Below are 25,756 nucleotides of genomic sequence, written 5' to 3' on the forward strand. Positions count from 1 at the left end.
TTTCTGGGAAAAGAGCATATTGCTGGACAATACCACAAAGATCAAAAAGCAGTAAAAAAAAAAAGTGTTATATGGGTGAGCTGTAACTGTGCCCACAAGTCTAGCGTACTTGAAAATGGAAATGTCCAAAAATTTGTAGCATCTCTTTACAGACATGGAAATACCTGTAGCGAGGTACATACAGGTGTGAAGTTTCTATTAGTTCTTCACACACTGAACATCTTTACGCAGCTCATCATAGCAAAACAGCTTTTATGAACTTTCCTGAAGGGTTTTATGAACTTTTCTGAAGGGCTGTGCCCAGAAACAACAGAAGAGAAACAGGCTGCTGAACACAAGCTAGCATTAGAATACTGGTGAACCTGAACCTTCAGGTTCTTAGCGCTGAGGGATATGGAGTAGTTGGAAACTGCCAATGCTAGGTTAAAGGTTGGACTAGATGATCTTCAAGGTCCTTTCCAACCTAGATGATTCTGTGATTCACCTGTTTACACACACTTCTTTACTGAATGACAACAGGAAATAGAGGCTATTTTTCCCACTACCCCACTATGATCTTACAGACAAAATTCAGGATTCAAACATCAGAGAAAACATGAAAGACTTCTATCTTAGAATTCAGAAATCTTTAGCAGCTTTTTCAGATGTTGAACTCTACTGCAGATTTCCAACCACGCAATTCAAACACAATTATTTATATGTATATGCATATCTGGTGCACATATATGTATCTAGGCACTAAGATTGACCCGGTGCCTTCCCCACGTTCCTGTCCATATATTTCAAATAAAGAACTTTTCCAATTGTAACAATGCATTTAGCTGATGAATCAGTGACCACATATGGCCACTCAACTTCACATGACTATTATGGAAAATAATTAACAGGACTAGTAGAACCCCCCCACACTTCATTTTGACTACACACAGACCCAGAATCTTAACAGTATAGAAAAACATTTCAAAATCAACAACAATATACACGAAAATTACTTTCTGCTTTTGACTTTCAGCCACGTGAATCTGCGTTTCAGTCCCACGCTCCTCGTACTGCTGCTGGAGTTGAGCATGCTCCTGTAATACAGTCTGCCAGAGCTCTATTGCTTGTTCTTTTTCCTAAGTTACAGAACAATGGTTTGTATAGAATATTATATTATAGCACATATACTTTCAACTATCATTGTCTAAAAAGAGAAGTCTTAACTTCTATTTTGAAGAAATGCCATTTTCTGTACTTTTCTCTGCACATGTTACAACTACACAGACAAAATAACAAATTCAGATGCAGAAAAACAGATGCTTACAAGTTCAAATTCCACCTACAACTGCAAGTTTCCCAGATTTTTTTTTATAGCTCAAACTTTCACAGTCATTTACTGTAGGCCTACAGCATATAATACTCAAATACCAAAGTTCAGCTGTCAATTTAACTTCAACTTAATCATACGCAACAGGGTTAATACACTGTTTTAATAATCTCAACAAAATGTGCTTATTTTTTGATTAAATATCATTTTTGCTACCCCACATATAGTTGCTTCCTCATATCACATTACAGTGTTTTTCATTAAAATGACAAGCTACTACAAAAACTTGAATTGAACAAAGTATTTCATTAATTTCCTGGTCAGGAATTCAATATAAAGATCAAGTCAACTAGGTAAAGTTACAGGCACAAGTTAATATTAAAAACTTCTTACATGAACTCCCTTCAGGTCTTTAAGTTGAAAGTATAAGTACTTGTTTCTTTATCTACAGAGAATCAAGAGGGCCTCAAAATAGTCTCAAGAAATTCTAAACAAATGAATTCTGAACCAAGAAATAAGACAGCTTTCCCTAATCTGCCAAGGCACAACAAGAGAAATAAACCAGTACAAATGTTTCATCTCACACACTTGATTCGCCAGCTGTAGTTGTTCTTGAAGGTTTCTCACTATGCCTTCATCTGCAGCAATATCGGTTTCTAGAGGCACGAAAGGAAGAGCCTCCAGTTGCTTCTTAAGAGCCTCTTTCAACTCTGCATGCAGACTGAAATTCAAAGAACTAAGTTCAGCCAAGTATCGACTTAACAGGGGATTTTTAACAAGTGAAGCATACTGCACCTTCAATCTGTACATACTATTTACTTCTAAGTCATATTTAAATCTCTTAAGTTACATTCTATAAACACAATAGACAGTGTGAAATAGTTTAATACCTACTTCTTTTTGAGATATGGTTACATTGCCTACCCTGGTGCTGTAATCTATATTAAACACTTAAAGACTCTAACATTAAGCTCACAAGTATGAAATCCTCAGCCATTAAGCAGATACAAAAGACTTCAAGGTCCTATAAAAAAGCTTTTTAAGGTTTAGAAATCAACAAAACCAGCAGTAGTAACAGGGCAGTGCAATTATTTACCTTTCATTTTCCTTGGTGACTTGTTCAAATTTTAGTCTCATCTGCCTCATTTGTTCCTAACACAAAAACATGCAAGAGTAAGCACTCATTTAAGTGATTCATACTCTAAAAGATGGACAATCTAATTCAGCATAATACAGTAAATAAAAATCACTTTCTTTTTTAAGGAAAGTCACAGGGTGCCACTTAAATTAAACTGCTGCTAAGTCCTGTTATACCTAAGCATTCAGAAGTTATTATGAGCATTAAACATACCTTTTGGAATTCTTATAGCTTTTAAGGGTGGATTTTTAATTAACTCAAGGGTTTTTTTAGGGATACGGTAGATAACTCATCTTTTATGCAGTAAGCATTTGAAAAAAGAGTTTAGGAATTAACTGAGGAAAAACTTCAGTTACATGACATGACTGTTTTGTTAACTAAATAGTGCAACGAAACCATGGTGCCTTCTGAAATTGGCCAAGCTTGGAGACTGTATTTGCAGAATTTTTATGATGGACAGATCAAACAAATTAAGTGCATTAAACCAAAGCCAGAGTATAACTTCTGCTTGTAGATCACAAGTAAAGATTGCTTTCTGTATACCACAGGTTTTAATTATTAATCACTTTTCGGTGACCATATGAAGCATTAAAAAGTTTCATTTTTCTGTGGTTGAAAGGAGGACAGTCCCCCTCCACCTCAGCCTCTACAATAATAAACAGTGAAGAATTATTAAGAATGAAGGCGGCTGGGTGTACCTATACTTGCAAGACTGAGCTGCTGAGAGGCGCAAATAGCTGCCTTGTCTGAATGTCACCCAGAAAAGGTACCTGCAACCACACCAGAACACCTGTAAGAGAAGTAAAGCATGCACGTTTCATTTCACAGCACTGCTTCTCCAAACACACGGTAATCTACAATTTGGACAATCTCCCAATCTTGTCATAGAAAGTTCTCTGTTCATCCGTTTGAGGCAGTCTGCAGTCCAGCAAGTTTGTGAAGCATGGTGTAGGCATACTTTCCTTTATTGACAAGAGCTAATGGCCTAGACATTAATACTGTAAAATGCTAAGAATATACAGTCTGAAATGTTAGAAACATCCATACCTGATAAAGCTGCAGCTGTTCTCTCATTTCTTCCAAGTGTTTATCGTACTCTGTGATTAGAATTGACAAGCTAAAAAGTTGAAAAACATAAGTAGAAGAAATTTTGTAAATGCTAAAACATTATTCTGATAATTAACTAGTTTTAAAGAATTCTTAATCTAGAGAACAGAACAAACCAGTCACTTCTCTTTGTTTCCAAGCTCAACATGCACCAGAATCAAATTAGTAAGTTTAATTACTACTTCTAAAGTATGATCATTAACAGCAGACTTCCTGTATAACTAGAACATGGGATGCTATAAATGAGCATTAATACTACATTAATATTTCATACAGAGAATCCCAAATGATTAGACTAGACTTTGTTACTGCTTTCACATACGACAGTAAAGCGGCCTGTAAGACAACATAAAATAATATCCTCCTATTTATATAATTCTTCCTTCCTAATATTTTTGTAAATCAAGAATAATTCTCTGAAAATTCTGTATTTGTCTAGACTGATAATGCCTTAAAAGCTAACAAGAAAGCATAGGTTATTTTATAAAAAAAAGTGACAATGATTATTAAACAATTTCCTAATATGCAACTGTTAGTTCAAGATTGTCAAATAAATATTTTTAAATACATCCACCTGACCTCAACAGTCAGCAGTTACCTGTGTTACCTAGATCAGTACAGTCTTACCAGCACTTTTGTTTATTATGTTAAAGTGTAGACTATAAAAATCCCTTCATTCATATCTCATCCTTTATTTTACAGATTGTAGAAAAGTCATGCATTTAATGTACTGAATAAACAGAATAGTATCTATAAACAAGGGCTACAGCAACACTTTTACAGACCTCCATTCACAAGTTCTCAGAGCTGTGAACACATGTACATAAGACAAGGCTCACCTGGATATTTACACTTTTAAAAACATATGACAATTTCTTTTAAATACTTTGTAGTATTCCCACTTATAATTTGAAATCAGTTACCTTTGGTCCATCATCCGGGATCCTGATATGCCATCACCACCAGGGGCATTTTTCTGTAATGGTATACTTTGTATATTAGTACTTGCACATGACTACATGTAGTTTTAAATTTTTATATGCAACCCAAAGCTGCTGTTCTGCCTGTACTGTGATCATATGCAATATCCCACATGATCAGTTCCAGGTTTATGTTCAAAAATCTTTAAGTCCTGGCTCAATTTGAAAAAATAATATATTTTTTTCAAGATGCTCTGATATAAAGCATAATTGCATCTGAGAGGGAATCACCTGGCTCTTTAAAGAACACTCACAAGTTTGTGTAAGTGCTAAGTTCATTTCCATGCATTTCAGCATCAGGAAAGTGGTGATGTCCTTGCTTCTGCACAGGCTTGCAGACAGGCTTACAGTACCCAGCATGAAAAGTTATCTCAACATGAGACCAGTCTCTTTGAAAAGAGAAGTCTATAAAAGTGGAAAAGGCTACTAAAGTAGGAATCAAGTATTCTTTCATACAGGGCTATGTTCTTCCGCATGTGACAAACTGCTGAAAATGTATCCGAAATACCAGAATTCACTGTTATGACAGTTTTATTCTGCTGTTGCTGCTTGGAAAAACAACAAGCAACCCTAAAGTTGTGTGATGGAACCAAAGCAAGGCCACATTGAAGTGGTTTGTGCTCTATGTGTGCAAAGATGTTCGTCACAAAACCTCATCACAAAAATTCTTACTACTTCCATCCCCGAGTTCACATACCTGCTCAGCAGTAGCTTTTAAAATCTCATCTGTTTCATACTGTCCAAGTCCCATATTTAGCCTCTGATCTGAAAAATACGAAAGTCTGAGAATCATAGCTACAACATGGGCCACTATCTAGATAAATCTGACTGGCAGTCAGAAATAAGTTTAACACATTTAGTGCTTTGAAGGCACACAACATCATAAAATTCTTCTATTAGCACAATTAATTTAATTAAAATAGGACTGGGAAAAAAGCCTACAAAGACTGTGTAATAATAATGATTTCTATTTCTTTCACATTCCTTTTTTTTTAGATTTTAAAAATGAAGTTTCTGCCTAGAAAACCCACAAAAACACATACACATCTTAATGATTCACCAGGTCCGGGTGCAACAAATCACACTGTGTCCAATTCAATCAGCTGAATGTTTGACAATTAACCTGCTGTTGGGAACTCAACCCTGCAGTTTTCAACAAACTTTCAAGAAACTTAGGTCAAGAGAGCTTCACTGATAAATGGATCCGAGCAGGCAAGTATATCCAGAAGAAACACCAACAAGAATGAAGAAATGTAGTCTGTAAGCAGCAAAGCATAATGAGTAATTTCACACTGCTGAGCTGGGAACATCAGCTAAGGTGTCGCTCTTCCTTACTCATCTAACTTTGGCTATGGGAATTTCAGAGACTACTTGTACTACAAACGAAAGAACCAGCAGAAGGCTGGAAGGGAGAAGTAACAGATCTTTCCACTTGTTCATGGAGGGATCCTTGATCTAACAAAAACACAGCGTAACCAGCCGGTCAGAAAAGGTGATCATCCTGCTGTATTCAGCACTGGTGCAGCCTCACCTTGAGTGCTGTGGGCAGTTCTGGGCCCCACAGTTTAAGAGGATGTGAAAGTCCTTGAATGCCTCCAGAGGAGGGCAACGAAACTGCTGAAGGGGCTGGAAGGGATGTTCTGTGAGGAGCAGCTGAGGACTTTGGGCTTGTCTAGTTTGGAGAAAAGGAGGCCGAGGGGTGGCCTCATTGCTCTCTACGGCTTCCTGAGGAGGGGAAGTGGAGAGGGAGGTGCTGAGCTCTTCTTCCTGGGATCCAGTGATAGGGTGTGTGGGAATGGTTCAAAGCTGAGCCAGGAGAGGTTTAGGTTGGACATTAGGAAGCATTTCTTGACTGAGAGGGTGGTCAAACACTGGAACAGGCTTCCTAGAGAGGTGGTCAATGCCTCAAGCCTGTCAGTATTTGAGACATTTGGACAATGCTGTTAACAACATGCTTTAACTTCTGGTCAGCCCTGAAATGGTCAGGCAGTTGGACTAAGAGATTGTTGTAGGTCCTTTCCAACTGAAATATTCCATTTTATTTTATAAGAATCCGAGTGACACCTTTGTAACTGGAATGGGTAAAAAGGAAGAAAAAGGAAGTCAGGAAGGTAATGCATACATTTCAATTTAAAACAACGTCTTGCTTATTTTTCTTGATATGCATCTCATGGTTCTTTTTCTGGTTCTAATCTTCTAAGAGAGGGTATAGGAAGAAAACAGAGGAGAGAGAAAGGAGGTAATAATAAAAGGATGCCAAGAAACAGGAAGGAGAAAGTAGCTGCCCTCACCAGTCAAAGCAGTCTGCAAACATGAGAGGCCATAGGTGCAAAGGGGGACAAATCTTAAACACCCCTTACAGATGTACTCAGCTTCAACAGTAAATCATTAAATACATTCTGATAAAAGTCCCATGTATTTAGCAGCTTATAATGAAAATATATAACACAATGGAAGAATTACTATTTGTAGGGTTGGCTGCTGATACTTCAAAATGCATTCAGGTGAAACTGTTTATAACTCATCAGTGCCTGAGGCTAGCTTTTCACTATGAGAACCTTTTTTATAGCTACATATTTAACACAACAAATATTTATGCTACATTAAATACAATAATGCTTAGAGAATCTCTTTTTATGTATAGAACACACATTCAGCATCTTAAATCCTTGATTACACATTCACGAAACAAGAGAAACAGCAATCCATATGTCAGACTTGGAGCAGGCCTCAAATAATTTACATCTCAGTCAGCATACAAGCCAACTTCAAATTTATCATTTGGCACCTTTCAAAATATATGAAGATTTTTAAAGAAAGAATTAAACTCCTTGATAGAAAAGGCACCTCCTACCACTTCACAGTGAGTTTAGTCTAAGGTCTATTTAGAGCCTAAAGATTTATAAAATAAGAAGCTACACCCAGACAAATTAAATACCTATGAAAAAGCAAAATACCAGTATTTGAAAATCCATCATTTGTTCACATCACAGTATAATAAATACTCATGCAAAGCTCAATAAAGATACAGGCTTCTGAGCCAGGATGACTCTGCTAGCTCAGATAGAAGCTTTTTTGCTACTAAGGTCCTTGGAACCAAGAGCTGGTCTTTCACCTTTGGCCACCTAAAGCTGTCATACATAGTACCACTTGGAATTCTGATTACTGAGTGATGCACAGCCATAGCACTTTATACACTGTAATCTTGTCCTACTTCCCGGCATGCTACCAAGTTTTCCAACAACACTAACTAGTGACAGGGACAGTAACATTCTTGGGACTGCACATCAACCCATTCCCTAAACTGTACAAAAGCAATTTTTGCCAGTATTTCGCTGGTAAGTAAAGTGTGCCTTGGTTCAGTTATGTTAAGCTTACATTAGAATTATCAAAATTCTAACAAATAATACATAATGAAGAACACTGATTTTAGGCTGTAAAGCAAATTTTATGAGTAACTGGCAAGACAGCTTTTTTGCCTTTCAGGTGTAAGCCAAGCATAGGAAATACAGTAGTTTCTTAACTAGATAAAAGAGACATTATCACAAAAAACGTATGTGTTTTTGTCTATTACCCTCACCAACAGCTTTTAATTACTCATCTTCACCTAACTATATAGTTTTGATGCCATCATTCACTATAGCAAGCACTACAAGAGCTACAAAACATAAACCTTCGCTGCTACAACCATAAACAAAAAGGTTTCTACCCTCTGTAGAAACTGACCCCAGCTCCCGAGAGGCAGCGGCGGGGCCTCCGCTCCATCCTTCCCACAGCCCCGAGGCGACGGCTGGGCCAGCCCGTGAAGTGTCGGGGCCAGGCGGGCAGCCCAGGAAGCCGGCTGCTCGCAGAAGCCTCACCTGGCTCTCCCTCAATGCCGAGCTCAGTGGCCATCTTTCCAGCGGAAAGCTTCACCGCCGCGGAGAAATCCCCCTCAGGAAAGCCTGCAAAAATCGGCGGAAAAAAAGGTTATTTCAGCCGCTCGCCACCCCCGGTGCCCGGCGGGGCGAAGCCCCATCGGCGGATAGGGGAGGTGAGAGCCATTCGGGAGAGAGAGAGAGAGACAGCAACTTGGAGGGAACCCCTCACCTGCCGCCTAGAGCTTCTTTCATTAAGTAAAACCGTGGCTGGGTGGGCGAGAATAGTAACCACAGAGTCGCTGTCCCTCCACCCCTGCCCCTTTCCCTCAGCCCGCCGCCGCCACTGCCGCCTGAGGGACACAGCCCCGGGCGGCGGCCGACACTCAGGGCACCCGCACGCCTCAGCGGTGGTTCCTTCGCTTCGCGCCGCGCCCCCGGGGCGGGGCCTACCTGGCGGCGAGGGCCGGCGAGTGCGCCCCCCGGCCCGCCCCACGCGCGGCAGCTCTGCCCTCAGTGTCCAGCGCGGCCCCAGGCGGCGCGCGGGGCCCGCGGAAGGCGCTGCCGTGGGGCGGGGGCGGTCTGCGTGTGCATGCGCGCAGGGCGGAAGGGTTGTGGCGGGAGGCGCTAGGCTTGCTGGGGAGCGGAGTTTCTTTTCAGAGTCGCAACGGATGTGTGGAAGCGTCAGAAACCCTTTGTTAAATTTCTGTGTGGAATTTACGGGTTCAAATGAGGCGTTTGCGCGTTAAACTCCGCTTCTGGAAATGCCGCCGCCGCTGTTGTTCGTGGCTGGAGTAGCTGGGGGGTAACCGAAACCGGAAACAGCTTCGAGCCCTCTGGGAGCTCGTGCCTCTGCCTGGTAATGAAGTCTTAACTACAGTAAAAGCTGCTGTCTCTTACTCGGTTTCCAAGTTCCCCACAGTCCTCTTGGAGCAATTAAGAAAAACACTAGTGTAATTACTTCCTGCTTGGTTTTGCCCTTGTTACCAACGTCGATAGGGTTTGGGGTGGGAGGTATAAATCCCTTCGGTAAGGAGGGACGTGAGGCGCTGCCAGCGGCCGGCACCAGTGGCTGCCTCTGCCCTTGGTGGTGAGGGGTGATGCGGGGCTGGCTGGGGCCTAAGCGTACCGGCTGGCTGTTCGCAATATACATTGTCATGATTGCAGAAGAGTTGTCACTGTACTTGCTTAATATACTTACTTCTCTCTTTTTGTTTTAAACTGTGGATGATTTCGCTTTGCCTGTTTGAGTTACCACTAATACTGGACTATGAGCCCACTTCTGCTGGCTTAAGAATGCTGTTAGGAAATTGTTGGGTGTCTTCCCTTCCCATGCTTTGCACTGTTTTCTTTCAACTTGGTTCATCTTGCTTCCAGAAACATGCCACTTGAGTTGGAGTGAACATTAATGATGGTAGAGCCTCTCATAGTTTCTAGGGCTATCCCAGGTCTCTTGAATAAAGTACATCTGATGCTTGTCTAGCATATCATATAGTTAAAATGCTGACATAAGAACTTAATTAGTTTTCAGTTTATTTAAATATAATTTGTCAAAAGCAGTAGTCCAATATTTGACTTTCCTTTTTTACTAGACTTCTTAAATTAAGGTGTCTAATTACTAAATCTATTGCTTCATATCTTCTCTAATCTGTCACACTTTGGTGACATAGTCATCTCCTTGATGGTAAGTATATCTACCTAACATCATTCTAGCTATTTTTCCATCTTGAACTCAAAGAGAGGAGGTCTGGTGCTTCTCAGCATGAACATCAGTGAAGGGAAACTGGCTAGTGTGACTGTAGCAGAGGGTATGAGACACAGTTAATGTGTCATAAGAGCAAAGCTGTGGCATATAGGGGAGTGTGATGCATGTGGGTTACATTCTGTCTCATGTACTACACCTGTTGATAACACCTGCAGACTGTGGTAAGTTATACTTACCTTACTGTGAGTCCCAAGACAATGGGTATCTGGGTAGAGATGAAATAACCCTATTTAGTGTTCCCAACTGAAGGGAACGTGGTTACAACTTCGTTACTGAGCTAGCACCTCTCTGGTCACAGGACTTAACAGCATGTGGGTAATTCTCAGTCAGGCTACATACTGCCAGTTCCCTTCTTGTATGACTGGGAGATGTGTAAGGGAACAAATCAAGGATTGCTTTTGTGGAGATGTGAAGCAACTCATAATACTGAGGAGGGGAGGGGTAAGGGGCCATAAACTTGTTGGAAACTGGGCTCCACTGGTTCTTTTGCTGATTAAATAGATTAAGGCTATTCTTAAGGTTGGTACTGTTATTTCCAAGTAATAACATCTGATGGAGTGTGGTATTCTCTGTTCTTGCTGCTCTGCAAACATTCAGTGTGTTTAACAAGATGTGCTTGCAGTTTTCTTTGAAATCCTTTAGTTTGGCTGGTTTGCAGGGACTGCGAAGGAAAGCTTTAGCTAATTGTTTCATTTTCTTGCATCTCAGCTTCATGAAAGGTTTTTCTCAATCTATTTTTATCATGTTACCAAATCATTGAAGATCATGTAGTGTAGACTTTGTTTTGTTTATCTGTTCTCTTGATAAATATTTGTGATGGTTTTGGAAGGTGTTTATTTAGGTACTTAGTTGGAATGCCTGAAGTTTGGTAAAACTAGTGATTTGTAACCATGGGGGTATAAAAACCTATGAAAGGCATTCATGTAACTGTTTAGTTGCTTTCTACAGCTAAACTATTTCAGTTCTTCTAATGTCTAAAAACATGATTTGATGATTGACTTTGTACAAAAGTGTGCTTTTTTTCCTGGCCAAGCAAACAGTGCAGCTGGTGCTGAAGTGGAATCCGAGATCTTGGACAGAACCTTCCTTTCTCATTTATGTAGTATATGAAGATGGAATTTACAATTAAGCACACATGGGATGGTTTACCTGTGAGCCATGAGCCGGTAACTATTGGGCTGAAGTCGGACAAGGCAGGACTGCTAATGGAAGTTAATGCTCCCTTCTTTAATGACCCTCCAGCACCCCTTGGAGATCCAGGGAAACCTTTTAGTAGACTGTGGGACTATGAGGGTAAGTGTAACTGTTCTGCTGCCAATATATCTGATTTGCGTAGGCACTGATATTCCTCTGTAGTTAATATGCCTGGTCTTTATTTAAGAGTCTGTGATGGTTATTTTTTCAAATTGATGTAACGGTTGTGAGTGTATGACATCTAATTCAGTCTCTTTGGTCACAGTACTGCTTTTAAAGATCAGATCTGAAATGTAAAGTAAAAATTTCCCTTTCTCTTATATCCTGAGCAGTTTGGGAAAGAATACTGTGAAAGAATTTAGTTGTAATCACTGCCTTACCTTTAAACAGCTCCTTAAGTAACTAGAAGCATCATGCTATATTCAGCTGAAAACTACCCCAAACTGTATCAAGAGTGATGCTCTTTTTGGAGGTGATGAATTGATTTTCATCCCTAGCACTGCTGACTGTAAGGTGAATGATTGTTTTATAGTAGTGCAATGATACAAATGACTGGGAAAAGAAGCAAATATGATATATCACGTCGTGGCCATAAAGAAATGGAGTCCAGTGAGCCGGATTGATTTCAAGAATGGTGAGGTTGACTCTTCCTGATCCTGTCAATACTGTAGGCACTCAAATTTAGTTTCTGGGCTACTGATATAACTTGTGGAATAACAGAGTCTTGACATATTTAAATATCAAAATAATTTTGGGGCATATATCTATAAATGCATTTGCAGTAGGTAAATAGAAGTGAAATCCTACAGATAGGCTCTACTTTTGCTTTAAGAAGTAGAACAATAACTAAAATATATGTTTATTTTAATCACTTTTGTAAAGTCTGTTTGAGGACTAGGAAGGTGTGAAACAAAGAAATAGCAGCTCATAAAATATGATTCAAAATTGTACCCAAAGGGAACAGGGAATATTCTTGTAGTAATATTGTTTTCCTGACAATACTGTCACTTTTACCCATTGCTTTGAATAATGCAAGGATTTAATGTTTCCAGCAGTTCTCTACTTCCTGATTATTGAACTATTCTGATTAAAGCTCTACTTAAACAGTATTAGCACCTCTTTGATATTATTATACTAAATAGGCTTATGTAAAAATAAAGTCACCAATCATATCTAATCATAATTCTAACTAAAGCTTTCTAATGTCATTGCTGCGAGAAACACCATTATAGTTCTACTTTGTGAACCTGAAAGGTGCTTCAACAGTCACACATGGCTTTCAGATACACCTGGTACCGTAATCCCTGTCCAAAGTATCAGCCATCTACAGGGAAATAACATTTAAGAGCTAAATGCTTCCTCACTATTTTTGGGATTTAGTAGTTTTAGTTGGGGGGGGTGTGCTCCGCTGTAAGTGTATGTTCCTTTTTTTGTTTGTTTGGTTTTTTTTTTCTGGTCTCTGGTGCTCTGAGTCCTCAGGCTACCAGCAAACACAAGACTTCTGCACTTAAGTGCTCTACCTGGAGTGCCTGCTGTGAGTATGATTGACTAGGATCACTCTGTCTTGGTCAGCTTTGTTCACAGCAAGCACACCAGGTGAAATAGCTGTGTGCTGATGCTTTTCTTACTCTATGGACAGCTATATTTTACTGCTGCATCAAGGTGAGTGTTTCCAAAGCTGGAATTGGTAAATAAAATTAGTACAGTGCTTTATAAAGCTCTTTATGATGATAGGCATTAAAAATAAGAGCTCTTGAAGTTACAATTATGGCACAGCATTTGAATAGTTAGGAAGCTGTCAGTAGCATGTACACAGCTAGTCAAGCTCTGGTATGGCACAGGACAAAAATCATGGCAACAGAATTGTTTTAGTGGGATATGAAGGTCTCAGGATATTACAAAATAGTGAACATAAAATGCTGACAGCCTTTTTTTTCAGTTGTAGAAGCATTTTTCCTGAGTGACAGAACTGAACAGTATTTAGAAGTTGAACTTTGTCCGTAAGTACAGCACTCTGAAAAAGTCACAAATGTTAATTTGCATTTCCAGTTGCTTGTAAGATATATGTATGAGGAAGACTGGGAACAGAAATTGTTGCAATATGGGGAATGTACATATTTGTGGCAGAACAGCACACTAATAACTTGGTATCATTTTAACAAAATTGTGCTCTGATTTTTTTGACAGCCATGGACAACACTTGTTGCTGCTGCTTTCTGGCAAAAGAAGAGTATGGAAAGTAAGTGGTCAAGTATGTTCATAACGTACAGAAAACCTAATTGTTTGTAGGTACCTGTTGCCTGATTGGAAGATGACATTACCTCTTTTTTTTTTTTTTTTCCTCTTTTATCAGGAAGAACTTCCTTTAGAGTTTGAGGTGACAAGAATGAAAACCAAATGGGAGGGCAAAGCTCATCTTCCATGGAATTATTTTCCACCATGCACGAACAAGTTCAATGCTTTTGCAATTCATGGTTCAGGAGAAGAGAGAAAATATGAAGCGCTTCATCCTGTGCCTCGACATGAACTACAGGAAGGACAGAAACCAGATTTGTAAGCATATAATTAGCTTTTCTGTAGTATAGTTGCACTATTCTGCACTATACTTAAAAGAAAGCTAATCTGATTTGCAGATTGAGTGCCACTACTATTTTAATTACACTGCTTAGCCCCTGCTTCATTGGCACTGTGCTTTGTATAAAGCACTGTGGCAGATAGCTGTAATTAGTGCTTGATTTCTATGCTATCCCCTAGGTGCATAGAAAATGATGCATTCAACACCATTGGCATCTGTTTTATCACCTTTCTCAGCAAACTCATGGATGGGTTGTTCTACTTTTTCCTTGCCTCCAGCATGTCCTGAAATGCCATTTAGTGTTAATTTCACCAGATACATTTCCAGGAAATCTCTTTTGCTTCTCCCCTACTGTTCTAAACAACCTCACCACTACGGATGCTTCCATATTCGGAAAAAATTGGAAAGGCAGACTAAACTGAAAAGTATAATAAAAAGATACCCAGTATCAATAGAAAAACTAGATTATCTTGATTTTTAAATTGTGCTTAGGGCTGGTTTATTTTCTTTGACTGTGAGGCTGAGATGATTTGATAAAGTCTACTTCTGGACACTTTGTATGAATGAACTAGCTCTAGAGGGTACAGTATAGTTCTTAGGCAAACTTGTTACTCAACATACTCAATGACAGTCAGGTAAGGTAATTTTTAGATAAGTCACCCTTTTTTTGCCTTTATTTAAGAAAAACTTAGCTTCTGCAAGTGTATATTTTGAGAAATGCTACTGCTAATAAAATACATTATCAGTGTTCTGTAAGAAATAGATACTTTTCCTTTTCTATGGTAAACTGGAGAATGCCTGTAATATTTTTCAGGAAGGGATTCTTTCTATTCTTTCTGTAGTATTCCTTCCAAAAAAACGCTTGACTTTTTCAGATATGGGTGGTGGATGCAATTATGTGAAGAGTTTGCTTCTTGCTACTTTCATTGCTCTTAGATTGTCTTTACTCTTACAAATTACTTCCTAATAAGAGAATTCCATTTACCTTTTTAAATGATTAGTGTAGTGTCAGATGTTCTGTCTCCTGTTTGGCAGTTGTTTGATGTAAGTATTAATTAGCAATTGGTTGCAGTGTCTTCCTTCTATTGTTTCTGTATGGTAGCCTAAAGGAGAAATTCTTAGCAAGAACTGATTCATAATGTTTTAAAGAAAACAAGGCTTCTGGTCATACAGAAAAAAATATATTTAGTACCTTCATTATCCTATCCAGTCTTCCTCTTTTCTGTAAGGAAAGGATAACCCTGTGATACGACTTTTCAGTTGGTCAGAGTTGTAAATTTTTAATCTACTGGAGTGCGGATAAGTCATAAAGTCATATCGCTATGCTCTTGCTCTGACCACAGTTCCAGGCAACATAAGCTGAGGGAGTTTAAAAGGTGAGCACTTTGTTACCTTCACTTTATGCTGTGCGGTACTTCCTTATAGCTGAGGATTTTGCCCTGTGTTTTCCAATACTAGATTTTCAGAAACACAGTAGCATGTTTTATTTATAAACTCAAGATTTGGAAGATGACCACATGGAATGCTAATTACATTCCTGTCCAAGAAAACCTGAAAATAAAGATTAATTAAACCTATTGAGAATACTGCCTTTTATTAAGACACATACTACAAGACTTACAACTTTTTTGTTTATTTCTCCTCTCTTTGCAGTCATCGCCTGGAATTTTTCAAGGATTTGAACCTGAAAGGACTAATGGGAGAAGACTGGCAGCAGCCTGAATCAGATATATGGAAGTGTCTCACTAATTAAATGGATTGAGACATAAATTTTTATAGCATTAGGGTTGGATGAATAAGTTATGTGGAAACAACTTATTCATTCTGAGCAGAGTTTGTAAATATCGGATTTCCTTGACACCAAAATCACTGATCAATTTTAAAACCAACTGTAAAGTATCTGGGCCAGTTGATTCTAAATGTATGAAGTATGCAATGGCTTGTGTTTCAGTTCATCTGGGTATGCAGTTTTTCATCTGTGCCAGAGATGAATCTGCTCCTACCAACAAAGGGGAAAAAATGTGCTAAAGTTACAACTGTGTTTTCATAAGAACTCTAAGCCTGACAAGGCCAATACCTGGCTTGGAATCATTCAGTTTCCTGTAGTTGCTGCATTTCTGCTGTATTTGGTGCTTGTTTGTTTCTCTGCTGTTGAATGAGATTATGTGCCTAAATTTTTTGATTGCAATCAGGAGAAAGAATGCCTCCTTCAGGGACAGAAAAGAGTATAGTATCGTGGCATTTTGTAGCCCAGTATTTGCACTGCAAGATGCTGTGGAGATATAACACTATCCTTTCCTGTACCTTCCTACACCTGAAGTTTTCCCTTGCACAGTGCTGAAGGGGGAGCTTAATCTGCATTACTTTATTAGCAGACCTCTGCTTCAAATTCAGTGTGGAATTTCTAGTGATATTTAGAGGATAGATTTACAAAAGGTTTTATGTATTCTAGGAAATGTTTCTGGGACAAATAATGTTCAGTAAAACCTTTTGATATAGTTGTGTGCCTGCAAAAGCTTGTTTGTTCCAAGACCTTGTCACATCACCTTAAGGATTCAGCTCAGCCATACGAGAATTTTGTTTGCATGCCACCTAACGTTGGAAATACTCTAATGGTATGTGCCTACATTTTCTACATATGGGCATGAATATTTTCAACAGTACTGGATACTGTTAGATGGTAACATCTAATCTGTAAATGCTCATAGGATTTACAAATGAGATGTTTTGTCTAGCATAGTAAGTGCTGCTTGGTTGTGGCTGCTGACTTGATCCTATATAAATTAGCTTACAAAATGGGAAGCTTAGCCACTAACCACATCCTACAGCTGAAAAATAGGTGACTTCAAATCAAACCTTTTTGGTTTAGCTCAGAACAAGGATTCAGACCTCAGTCCTTTACTAGAAAGAGGACTTCCTGCATCCTGTTGAAATGTCATCATCACAGGGTAAAAGGTGGTCATGTCTCTAGTTTTGGGAGTCTGAGAATCTGTTGTTTTGGGAGTCTGAGAAAATATGGCTCAGTCATAACTGAGGAAGTATCTTTCAGAAGTTGTGTTCTGAGGATGTGGTGCTGGGTCTCATCCTTTTAGGTAGCATTTTCTACTGAACAGTTTAGAATCCTACAGGTTCCTGTAATGGACTGATGTTCTTGTAGTCTCATGTCCTGCTCAAAGCAGGGCTATTGTTGAAGCTAGGTGAGTTTGCTCAGAACTCAACTAGTTCTGTTATGAAAACTTACGTGATTGCCATTTCCCATGCTGCAACTTCTGTCCATTGCCTTTTGTCCTTTCTCTGTGCATCTCCAGGAAGAGTGACTTTGTAACTATCGATTAGGTAACTGAAGTTCGCTCCCCATGGATTTCTTTAAATGTTGTCATTCTCAGTTTGCCTTTTGTGACTCTTGTTAGTAAGTACCTTCCACTCAGATAATACTGACAGACGACTTAAAGGTGTAACTTGGGTTGTAACTCAGAGGCAGAAATGCTCCCAGGCCTTTCTTGTTTATTTAGCTCATAAATGGTTCTAAAAAACTTCTGGGTAGCTTTAGACATCAAAATGCCTGCAAAGTGTTGCACAAGACTGCACACTCTTAAGTCATGTTACTAAAAGGATTCTCTGTTCTCTCCTGAGCTTGTATGCAGTAATAACCATAGTCTGATGGACATGTTTTCTTTGCTGTCTTTAAATTTAACTCTACCTGTAAATTCTGCCTGAGAAGAAAAGATGGGTATATCCTGCCTTTGTGAAGAACATCTCAGTGTGATTAATGTCTGAGCTAGAATGTTACTTCGGAGGTTTTATCTGGCTTTAGATTCCCTCTGTGTACTTTCAGTTTTACAGAACTATACTTACGAATTTAAGGATATTAGGCTTTTTCATATGCAGACTTTGACATGTCAATGCACTCAGCCATCCAATTGTTTTTGCTCTCTTTTAATTAGACGTTATAGATTCCTTGCTATAAAGTGCCATCTGTTGAAAATTGTAAGTATTGTACATTCAATTGTTTGGCTTCTTTTCTACTTTCAATCCACGTACAGTTTTCTGAAGAATGACATCAGTCTGAAATATTGAATAATCCAGTAAATGTTGATTAAAAACGTCTTTTAGATACTGACATCTCAAAGCTGCTTTTGAAATTTTGATAAAAAAATCACTCAACTTTTAGCCTTTGTTTTAAGCAGTTTGTCAAAACAGTGTGTGCAGAAGTTCAAATGAGCTTACTGTTTTTCTCACAAAGGTTGTTTTCACGTGATGAATGATGTTTTTGCATGTAAAGGACAGTAAATCAAATTATTTATTCAGAAGCTTCATCTGGTATTCATTCCCACTTCAAACTGACTACTTCAGATTTGACTTTGGATGCAAATTATAAACTTTGAGGGAAATAGATTACTTTCCATAAATAAGTAATTTAAAGTAAAATAATTGTCTCTACAGTACAAAATGTAATGCTAGATGCTTCTGAAAATGAAAATTATCATACTGACTTTATTCAAGGCACATGCTACTCCACAGTGCTTTCAGTTGGTTCACTTGTATGTTTCTAAGCTTTAAGAGTCTGTTTGAACTGTAAGTGCTGGCTTTCATCAAAAGGTTTCCATATGGGTTCATGGACGGCAGAGTTGGAACCTGTGCACTGACTTGTTTCTAAAGGTTTAAAGTTAAATTAATCACTTGGTAGGAGCTTAGTGTAGGGGGGAGTCTCTGCGTAAGGCATATGTTAGATGGAAGCACAGTGTCTTGGCACACAGTAGTGAATTCATGGCTCATCAGTGGACAATCCAACGCTTGCCAGCATCACTTAAAGCTCCCAGGACTTTGCAGGGATGGGTATCAATGTTCATTGAGATGACGTTCTAGTTTGTAGCTTTCTTGCTTTGATATGCTTTTAACCAGGCCCTGTTTTACACTGTGGAGTCCTGTTGTAGCCATCTTTCCTGAATTGCCTCTCCTTTCTTAATGACATGAGGAAAAGACAAAACAAACTCTGTTCTGCATGAGTTCCATTTAAGTACATGTTCATTTATTATTAATCCTGGTATAGAAGGAATGTGATTCAATTCAGTCTTAACTCAGTGTATGTGTGTATCTGCATGCATACATATATATAGGCATTCAGCATTGTGCTGTTTTTGTATGTCAAACTTGTATCAAGAATAATACAGATAAATTCTCCAAATTGTCGCACTGGATATACTTTATGTAGGATATCAATTTCATAAAATGCAGAACTGCATGATAGAAAGCATAGATCATTCAAGCACTCCATCCACAAATCCATTTCACTTTGAAATGGATTTAAATGCTTCAACCCTGTAAGCACTTCTTATCCATTGCTCTCAAAAAAAAATTTCTAAAAAATCAACTTGTCTCAGATGTTTCCAGGGGATAATATTTGGCCTTGTGACAGTTATATATCATGTGACATACTAAGTCTAAAATGCAGGAGTTTTATTACTTTGGAAATGGGGGAATACCTGCTAGGGAGTGCACAGTATTTAACTTTTTTTTTTTTTTTTTTCCTCTGCAAAGGCTTTAGATAACCTTAAGTGTGACATTTTCACATGTGAAAATGTTAATGTTGTGGCAGTTTTTAATTATTTTACCATATTTAGCCAGAATTCCTAAGGAAATGAGGCTGTTGAGTTATCACTAACTTCTTGCCTTTCTAGCAATGTTGTCATCACCTTTTCCCCCACTACCACAACAATTTTAAATCCGTTGGCCAATTTCAGCTGAATCAGAAACAGACAGCCTTAAAAGATGCTGGATTCTTGCAAAATGTGTGGAATGAACAGCTGTAGGCATTTCCTCACTATAGCACCCCAAATTGAGGAAAAGGAGAGATCATCTCTCAGCCCTTATCCTGCAGTTTTAGTGCCCAGTACCTGAAGCAGTTGGTGCATGCTTAACTTCAGCTGTAGTACATATAACCTCTTACCTTTAGACTTTGATTAGGAAGCTAGGAAATGTGTGGAACTTAAGGGATAAGAGGTGCTGTCATAGAAGTGAACTTAGATTTCATAGACCTATGCCCTAGCGTTATCTTGAGGTAAGAAGCTTAGGAGACAGTGTATGTATAAAATATAAATGTATGAAGAGCCATGTTTTACTAGTCCTACATTGTAAATATCCAAGCATGTTTTCAGTGCTGCTTTTTTTTTTTTTTTTTTTTTTTAACTTGAGGAAATATTTCCCTTGTTCTTGTCCTTTTTCAGGAGAAGATCCCACACAAAGGATAAGGATGGAGTTTCCCCAAGTTTAATCCCAGGGTTAGCTGAAAGCACAAGGGCGTAGTATCAGCTTGTCATTGCCTCTGAAAATACACTTCTGGTTTAACCCATTTTCTAATTCAGTGAGTTCTGTTGCGAGAATGTTGATCCTAAAGAAAAGCAGAGTGTGAGCTTGAAAACACTGCTCTTAAAATTCCAGTTGAAATAATGGATATATTTCTATTGCTTACATAGTGTTCAATATGAATAGGCATATTTTTTCCACTGTGGCTGGGTAATTCAGCAAAAAGTTTTAATTAGTTCTTATATTCTGCTACAACCATCCTCCTGTCTATAGGGCAATAGAATTAGATGTCTTAGTTTATCTTATTGTGGTATTTGATTTACTAAGTTTGATGAAATGCTGAGCAGTTCTGCTGTAAGTTGTTGGGGTTTTTTTTGTTTTCAAATCTTCTTGGTAAATACTTGAGCAGTTGAGGCACAATGCAGATTTGGGTAGTTGCAACCTCTTCCAAAATGATCAGACTGAATAACCTGGAAATAAAAATACTGAGCTTTGTGAATGAAAATATACCTGTAAAGAGAACTTAGGTTTGTTTCAACAGTTCTGTTTCATAAGTGCATGTCTAAGCTCCTTGTGATAGTATGTTTATTACTTGTGAACTTAACCATGGAAACCAGAATTCTACATGACTCAGTCCTGCTTATAATGGTCAGCAGATCTTTACAGAGGGTGTTTGAAAACATCTTACGACTGCAGTCCCAAAGACCTTGTTTTTTATGCTTCTTGCCACTAGGTGGAAGAAGAAGGTTATCAAAACTATGCCTTGGTGCTGCTAGCCTAGTTGTCCCTAGCCAGATCCATTTCTTCTTACTATGTCCTTGATTTCAGAAAAAAGATGTTTCGGTCAAGCTGATGGTGGTTTATTTTGATTTTTGAGACATCTTTATCAAAATAAACACTATGCCACTTTGTGTAGTTACAGTTCTAGTATTTCTTTTCCTACATGAGTGTTTCTACAAATAATTTTGAGACCAAAACCAGAAGATAAATTCCATGAATTGTCAGTCTGTAATATAAAAGATAGTGTTATGATACACAAATGATTTTTTTTTTCTAACAAATTTCTTGGATAGTCTCTTGCAAACTTTCCACAAAGGCTGTATTTAATTCTGAAGGAATATTTTTTTAAAATACAGCCTGTTTTGTAGGAGGTGGTGCACCTCTTCAAGGGTGAGGCTTGAGTGGTGCGAACACTCTGGAATGAAGTTTAGAGAAGAATGTGAGAGTGTGAAAACTGTAGCTTAAGAGGGACAGAAAATTGTTGTTCTTCAGTGCAAAAATGCAAAAAGAAAGTTTTCTTTAAAGAAACTGTGAGCAGTAGTGTGTCCTACTGGCAGAAGTGATTTGTGTCTTAAATGCAAAGATGGAGCAATTCAGGCCATCAGGTATGGTAGGTGATAAAATCTAATACTGCGTGTAGTGACACTGCATAGTGGGACTTCTTAATGCAAAAGCTCTGAATGGAACTAAAATTTTGCTCATGTCTTTGTATATTTTTAAATAATCTTCTCTAATATGCCAGGTCAGATGTTAGAGCTGGTAAACTCTAACTTCGTGCTGGATTATATATGTTTCGTTTGTCATGGCTGGCATAGCTACTGTATTATCTGTTCTAGTTAACTCATGAGAAATGCCAGTCAGTTAATATTCATACTGTCCAGCACTATGATGATACAATACTGATGAATGGGATGTTAAGTACTATGTTGCTTGCTGTTCCTTTTTTCCAGGTTGAGGTGTTTTGTGCCTCTGAAAGGCACAGCTGAGAACGTTTGTGGTATTTTAAATTCCAACCATGTAAAATACTTACAAAATATGAACAGCACAGTGCATAATTTGCTGCACATAAAATTTAAAACTATTCTTTCACGCTGCCAGAGCCATCTCTGAAGTGGACTTCACTGCATTTAATTATAATAAGTTTATAATAATGCTACTGAAGTTTGATAGTTAACCTGCATTTGTTTTATTGCTGATTCCTCCCTTTTGCTTTCAGTGAGTGCTTTAGTTTACTACAGTGTCTCTGAACAGTGCTTCAGCACTGGGAAGTGCTTTAAGTCTGATTATAGAACCCTTATTTACAGTGGTTGTATAAACAGCTATACATGTGCTCATACAAATAGTCCCAGTGAGATCAATGCAACAGTTAACATCAAGTGTATCACAATTATGCCTTTTTCCATCTACTTGTCTATCTTTTGGAATACAAAATCAGTATTATCAGGAGCATTCAGTTCTAGAAGCTAGTTCTATCTGAGCAGACTGCTTGGCACTGCTTGTTTTCTTTATTCTGGTTTAAAACAAGCAAAAGCCTTAGCTGCAGGTTCTGTGGGAGGATTTTAAGTGATGGTTCAGGAGGCACTGTTTGTATCCACACTAGCTATGAACATACCAAAATATGTTCATGATTCATTTTCAGAAATAATGCTATAGACTACCACTGAGTGTGTGTGTAAATACCCTCTGCCAGTTATGTAGTTTATTTGTGAATACAAATGTTTTCTTACACGTGGTAAACCAGAACTAACTAAATTGTGTTAAAATAATGCTGAAATAAAATCTATGTTACTGTGCCTTCACTACTGTTTTAAATATCAACCTAGCCAGACTAGTTCAGTGGCTTTCTTAGTGTATGCAACAGATTCTTGAGGAGAAAAAAAAAAGGATTTTTCAGATGTCATCTCTGTAAAATACAGAACTTCCCTCTGTAGGACACATTTTTTGCCAGTTTATCTTGTCTTTCCTTTCATGAATTTGTTCACTTGAACTCAGTCATTGCAGGCATTGAAGTTTATGTATCGGTGCCGGTAGTAGCTGTCATAAAATTATTCATCTCTTTAATTCTAGGCAATGTAATTGTTTGCTATGATCTTACTGCTGAGTTTGCTTCCATCGGCAAATTAAACATTTTGGAAACTGGTACTTCCTCAGTGCTTTATAGCTTATACGAGCCATGGTATTTAGATTTAATTGTGCCTGGCACTTTAAATAATTGGTTATTGTTTTAAAGTTGTGTATTACTTTCCTAAACGTTAACAGGGTGGTCTGTAACCTCTTATGCCAGGTATCTACTTCAGACCTTTTTTAATGTCAGCAAACTCCTTAGCTGTTTCAAAGGAAGGTAGTTCATGATGTCAGAAGACAAAAATGTGGTCTTGTACCTCCTTAAATTCTTATGACTTCTGGAATGAAATCTTGAGACTTGGTGAGAGGTCCATATTCTTGTCAGGAGGAATCTTTGTAATCTCTGTGAACAGCTTTTCAGAAACTTCAAAAGAGCTTTTTGCAGCTTGACAGGTAAATTCTCTGAAGGTTCTGCTGGGAGCAGGAATACACCACTGGCAGGTAGAACTGCCAGGCTCGAACTTGTTCAATGTTGCGCAGTCTTTCTGCCTCCCAGTGACAGGTTACATGATGAGGAATGCTCTTTTTTATGAGCATCCACTGGTTAGGCTAGGGCTGTCTTCAGCCTGGAAGAGTTAGTTTGAGGATGTGGTAGAGAGCTACAAATTGATGCATAGTTTGGATGAATGAAACTGTAAAGAAACTGGATGGGGGTTGACTTGGATGGACCATCATATGGAGTGCCACACAAAGAGCAGAGAAAGGTGGTACTTTTCATAACATACTGCCACTGTGTGTTTGAGAAGTTTCTATGGACTCAGTGGGAGACTGGGAAAGCTGCTTGGAAGAAAGATAGGGTTTTAAGTATATAAAATCAGGTTAAAGAAATCCCCTCAGCTGAAAATAATTGGATCTTGGGAGTGTTGTAGGATAAGCATATGCTTTCTTTGCTTCCTGTTCTTACTCATCTTCAGACATCTACGTATGGATAAAGGCCACTGTGCTAGGTGGATTCTTGGTCTGAAACACTGCAGCTATTCTTGTATTTGGAAACCCAACTGAAGGAATTGTTTTGTAATTCCCTGCAGTTGTTTCTCATTGCTTATAAGTTATACTAGAACTGTGTGTTACAACTGATGGTCAAAGCAACTCTTCTTGCTGATGTTCTCAGAAATCTCATACTAAACCAAGATAACGAGAAGTGGAAGAAGAAAGCTGCCAGAATTCAGGAAATTGGGAAGCTCAGTCTTAGCTATTGTGGGATGAGCGTGAACCATAAAATGAAGAGGGGATGGGAAACACAGGCTGAGACATGGAGCTATGAAGGAAGACTAATTCTGGGAAAAGTTTATAAAATGTAACAGCAGCTGGACAAGAAAACAAAACGGGATGGCTGAGGATACATGGTTGAAAAACTAAGGGAAGGTACAGAAGAGTAGACCTGGCCTGGCAAAACATCCAGAAGAGTCAAGGGAAAGAGCTTTGAGAGAAAAGAGCAAATGGAGATAGGGCCGGGAAAAAAAAAAAAAAAAAACAGGAAAAAAGTTCATGACTTCTACAGGATGTTCTCTTTAGATCCAAGAATACTTTAACATTCTATTGCTCTTAGCGGATCAGTGTGAAAGCCAAGTGCTAAATTTGTTTTTTGTAGTCTGGTGGACTATGAAGAGCATAACTAGCCTCTCATTGGTATTGCTTTTAACCTGTACTGGAGACTTTAACCTGATGAATAAAGTTATAGAGGTGGTATGTGAGCCAGGATGGGATTACATTTAGTGGCCAGTTGTGAAAAGTTAGGTTTCAGTGACTTAGCAAATATCACATGAAAATTCTGTGCTAGAGGAAGAAATACAATTTCATTTATCAATATATCATTCAAGTTATTGAACTGTGATTCCATCTTTTTAGTTTGGTTGTGTGGGTTGTTTGGTTGGGGTTGGTTGGTTTGTTTGTTTGTTTGTTCTGGATATTCTTCCCAGCTTCTGCAATAAATGCAGAAATCTTGCTGGTAAGAGATTCGTTCCCTGCACACTGTCCCTCATGTGAAATGAGAGTACAGAATAAATGTGGTAGTTCATGTGGTATATGTAGTTCAATGTGGTGTAAGATCATATATTCATAGACAAGAAGCTAAATGTGAAATATGGGGCTGCAGAAGTACTTGGTCACTTCTGAACTCTTGAGTAGTTTTTGCCACGGTGGCTTTTTATGCTCCTTTATTGTTCTTTGATGCATCCCTTCAATCACTTCTACAGGCTGTTTTGCCTTGAGGACAATAGGTGAAGTGATACCAGTATATCACAGATCACTGCTCAAACTAGTGTTAATGATGTTTTCTTTATATTGTTAAATAGATCTGGCTATCTTATTTGAATTTTTAAATTGTTAATATAATGTGTAGAGAGGAAGAGAGTCAAATCTTCCTTTAAGGGACCTCGTACTTCAAACTCTGTTGGGTCATGCAGTAATATTGTTCTTTGGGTAGGAAGTGGTGACTACATTATATCTATTCAGATGCTATTGATGAGATGGTCATTAGTGAAATCTTTGGGATGAAAGATTGTTTTGAAAGTTGAGTGCAGGCTGCTTCTTAAAAGGGGGCACTTTGTCTTGCCAGTGCCTCTGGCTTAATAACCCTTTTGTGCTCACAGTAGAATTTTTCCAGCCACAAGGTGAGTCAGTGTAGA

The 25,756-nt window shown here is 38.4% G+C and overlaps 2 protein-coding genes across 7 annotated transcripts in view; one reads left to right on the forward strand and one right to left on the reverse strand.

Moving 5' to 3' along the window:
* SCLT1 (sodium channel and clathrin linker 1) overlaps positions 1–8,918 on the reverse strand; it is a 46,341-nt gene extending 37,423 nt beyond the window's left edge. Inside the window, exons 1-8 of one of the 3 annotated variants that reach the window (XM_074867310.1) lie at positions 8,842–8,918; positions 8,392–8,475; positions 5,229–5,296; positions 4,475–4,527; positions 3,492–3,561; positions 2,403–2,458; positions 1,895–2,027; positions 993–1,115 (exon numbers count right to left, since the gene is read on the reverse strand). In XM_074867310.1, the coding sequence (XP_074723411.1) occupies positions 993–1,115; positions 1,895–2,027; positions 2,403–2,458; positions 3,492–3,561; positions 4,475–4,527; positions 5,229–5,296; positions 8,392–8,425 (537 nt within the window). In that variant the 5' untranslated portion in view covers positions 8,426–8,475; positions 8,842–8,918. Of the gene's footprint in view, positions 1–992; positions 1,116–1,894; positions 2,028–2,402; positions 2,459–3,491; positions 3,562–4,474; positions 4,528–5,228; positions 5,297–8,257; positions 8,277–8,391; positions 8,476–8,620 lie in introns of those variants that run through there. The other 2 variants (XM_074867308.1, XM_074867309.1) reach the window with 2 other exon arrangements.
* C4H4orf33 (chromosome 4 C4orf33 homolog) lies at positions 8,486–16,421 on the forward strand. Of its 4 annotated transcripts, none has more exons than XM_074867314.1 (6): positions 8,486–8,564; positions 11,257–11,446; positions 13,287–13,347; positions 13,535–13,586; positions 13,701–13,900; positions 15,576–16,421. In XM_074867314.1, exons 2-6 carry the CDS (start codon positions 11,260–11,262, stop codon positions 15,673–15,675), a joined length of 600 nt encoding a protein of 199 aa, XP_074723415.1. In that variant the 5' UTR covers positions 8,486–8,564; positions 11,257–11,259; the 3' UTR covers positions 15,676–16,421. The 4 variants fall into 4 exon arrangements, with proteins under 4 accessions (XP_074723415.1, XP_074723413.1, XP_074723414.1 ...); XM_074867312.1 differs by lacking the exon at positions 8,486–8,564 and adding an exon at positions 9,021–9,247 and having other exon boundaries at positions 11,187–11,446; XM_074867313.1 differs by lacking the exon at positions 8,486–8,564 and adding an exon at positions 9,021–9,247.
* Positions 16,422–25,756: the final 9,335 nt, after the last annotated feature.

The sequence above is a fragment of the Strix uralensis genome, chromosome 4 (assembly GCF_047716275.1).
Source record: "Strix uralensis isolate ZFMK-TIS-50842 chromosome 4, bStrUra1, whole genome shotgun sequence".
NCBI lineage: Eukaryota > Metazoa > Chordata > Aves > Strigiformes > Strigidae > Strix > Strix uralensis.

Bases quoted from the DNA above. Each gene is read 5' to 3' on its own strand.
- C4H4orf33 (XM_074867311.1), top strand. The intron at 11,447-13,286 runs GTAAGTGTAACT...CTTTTTTTTCAG, and splicing joins TAGACTGTGGGACTATGAGG to TTGTAGAAGCATTTTTCCTG. The intron at 13,348-13,534 runs GTAAGTACAGCA...TTTTTTTGACAG, and splicing joins TTAGAAGTTGAACTTTGTCC to CCATGGACAACACTTGTTGC.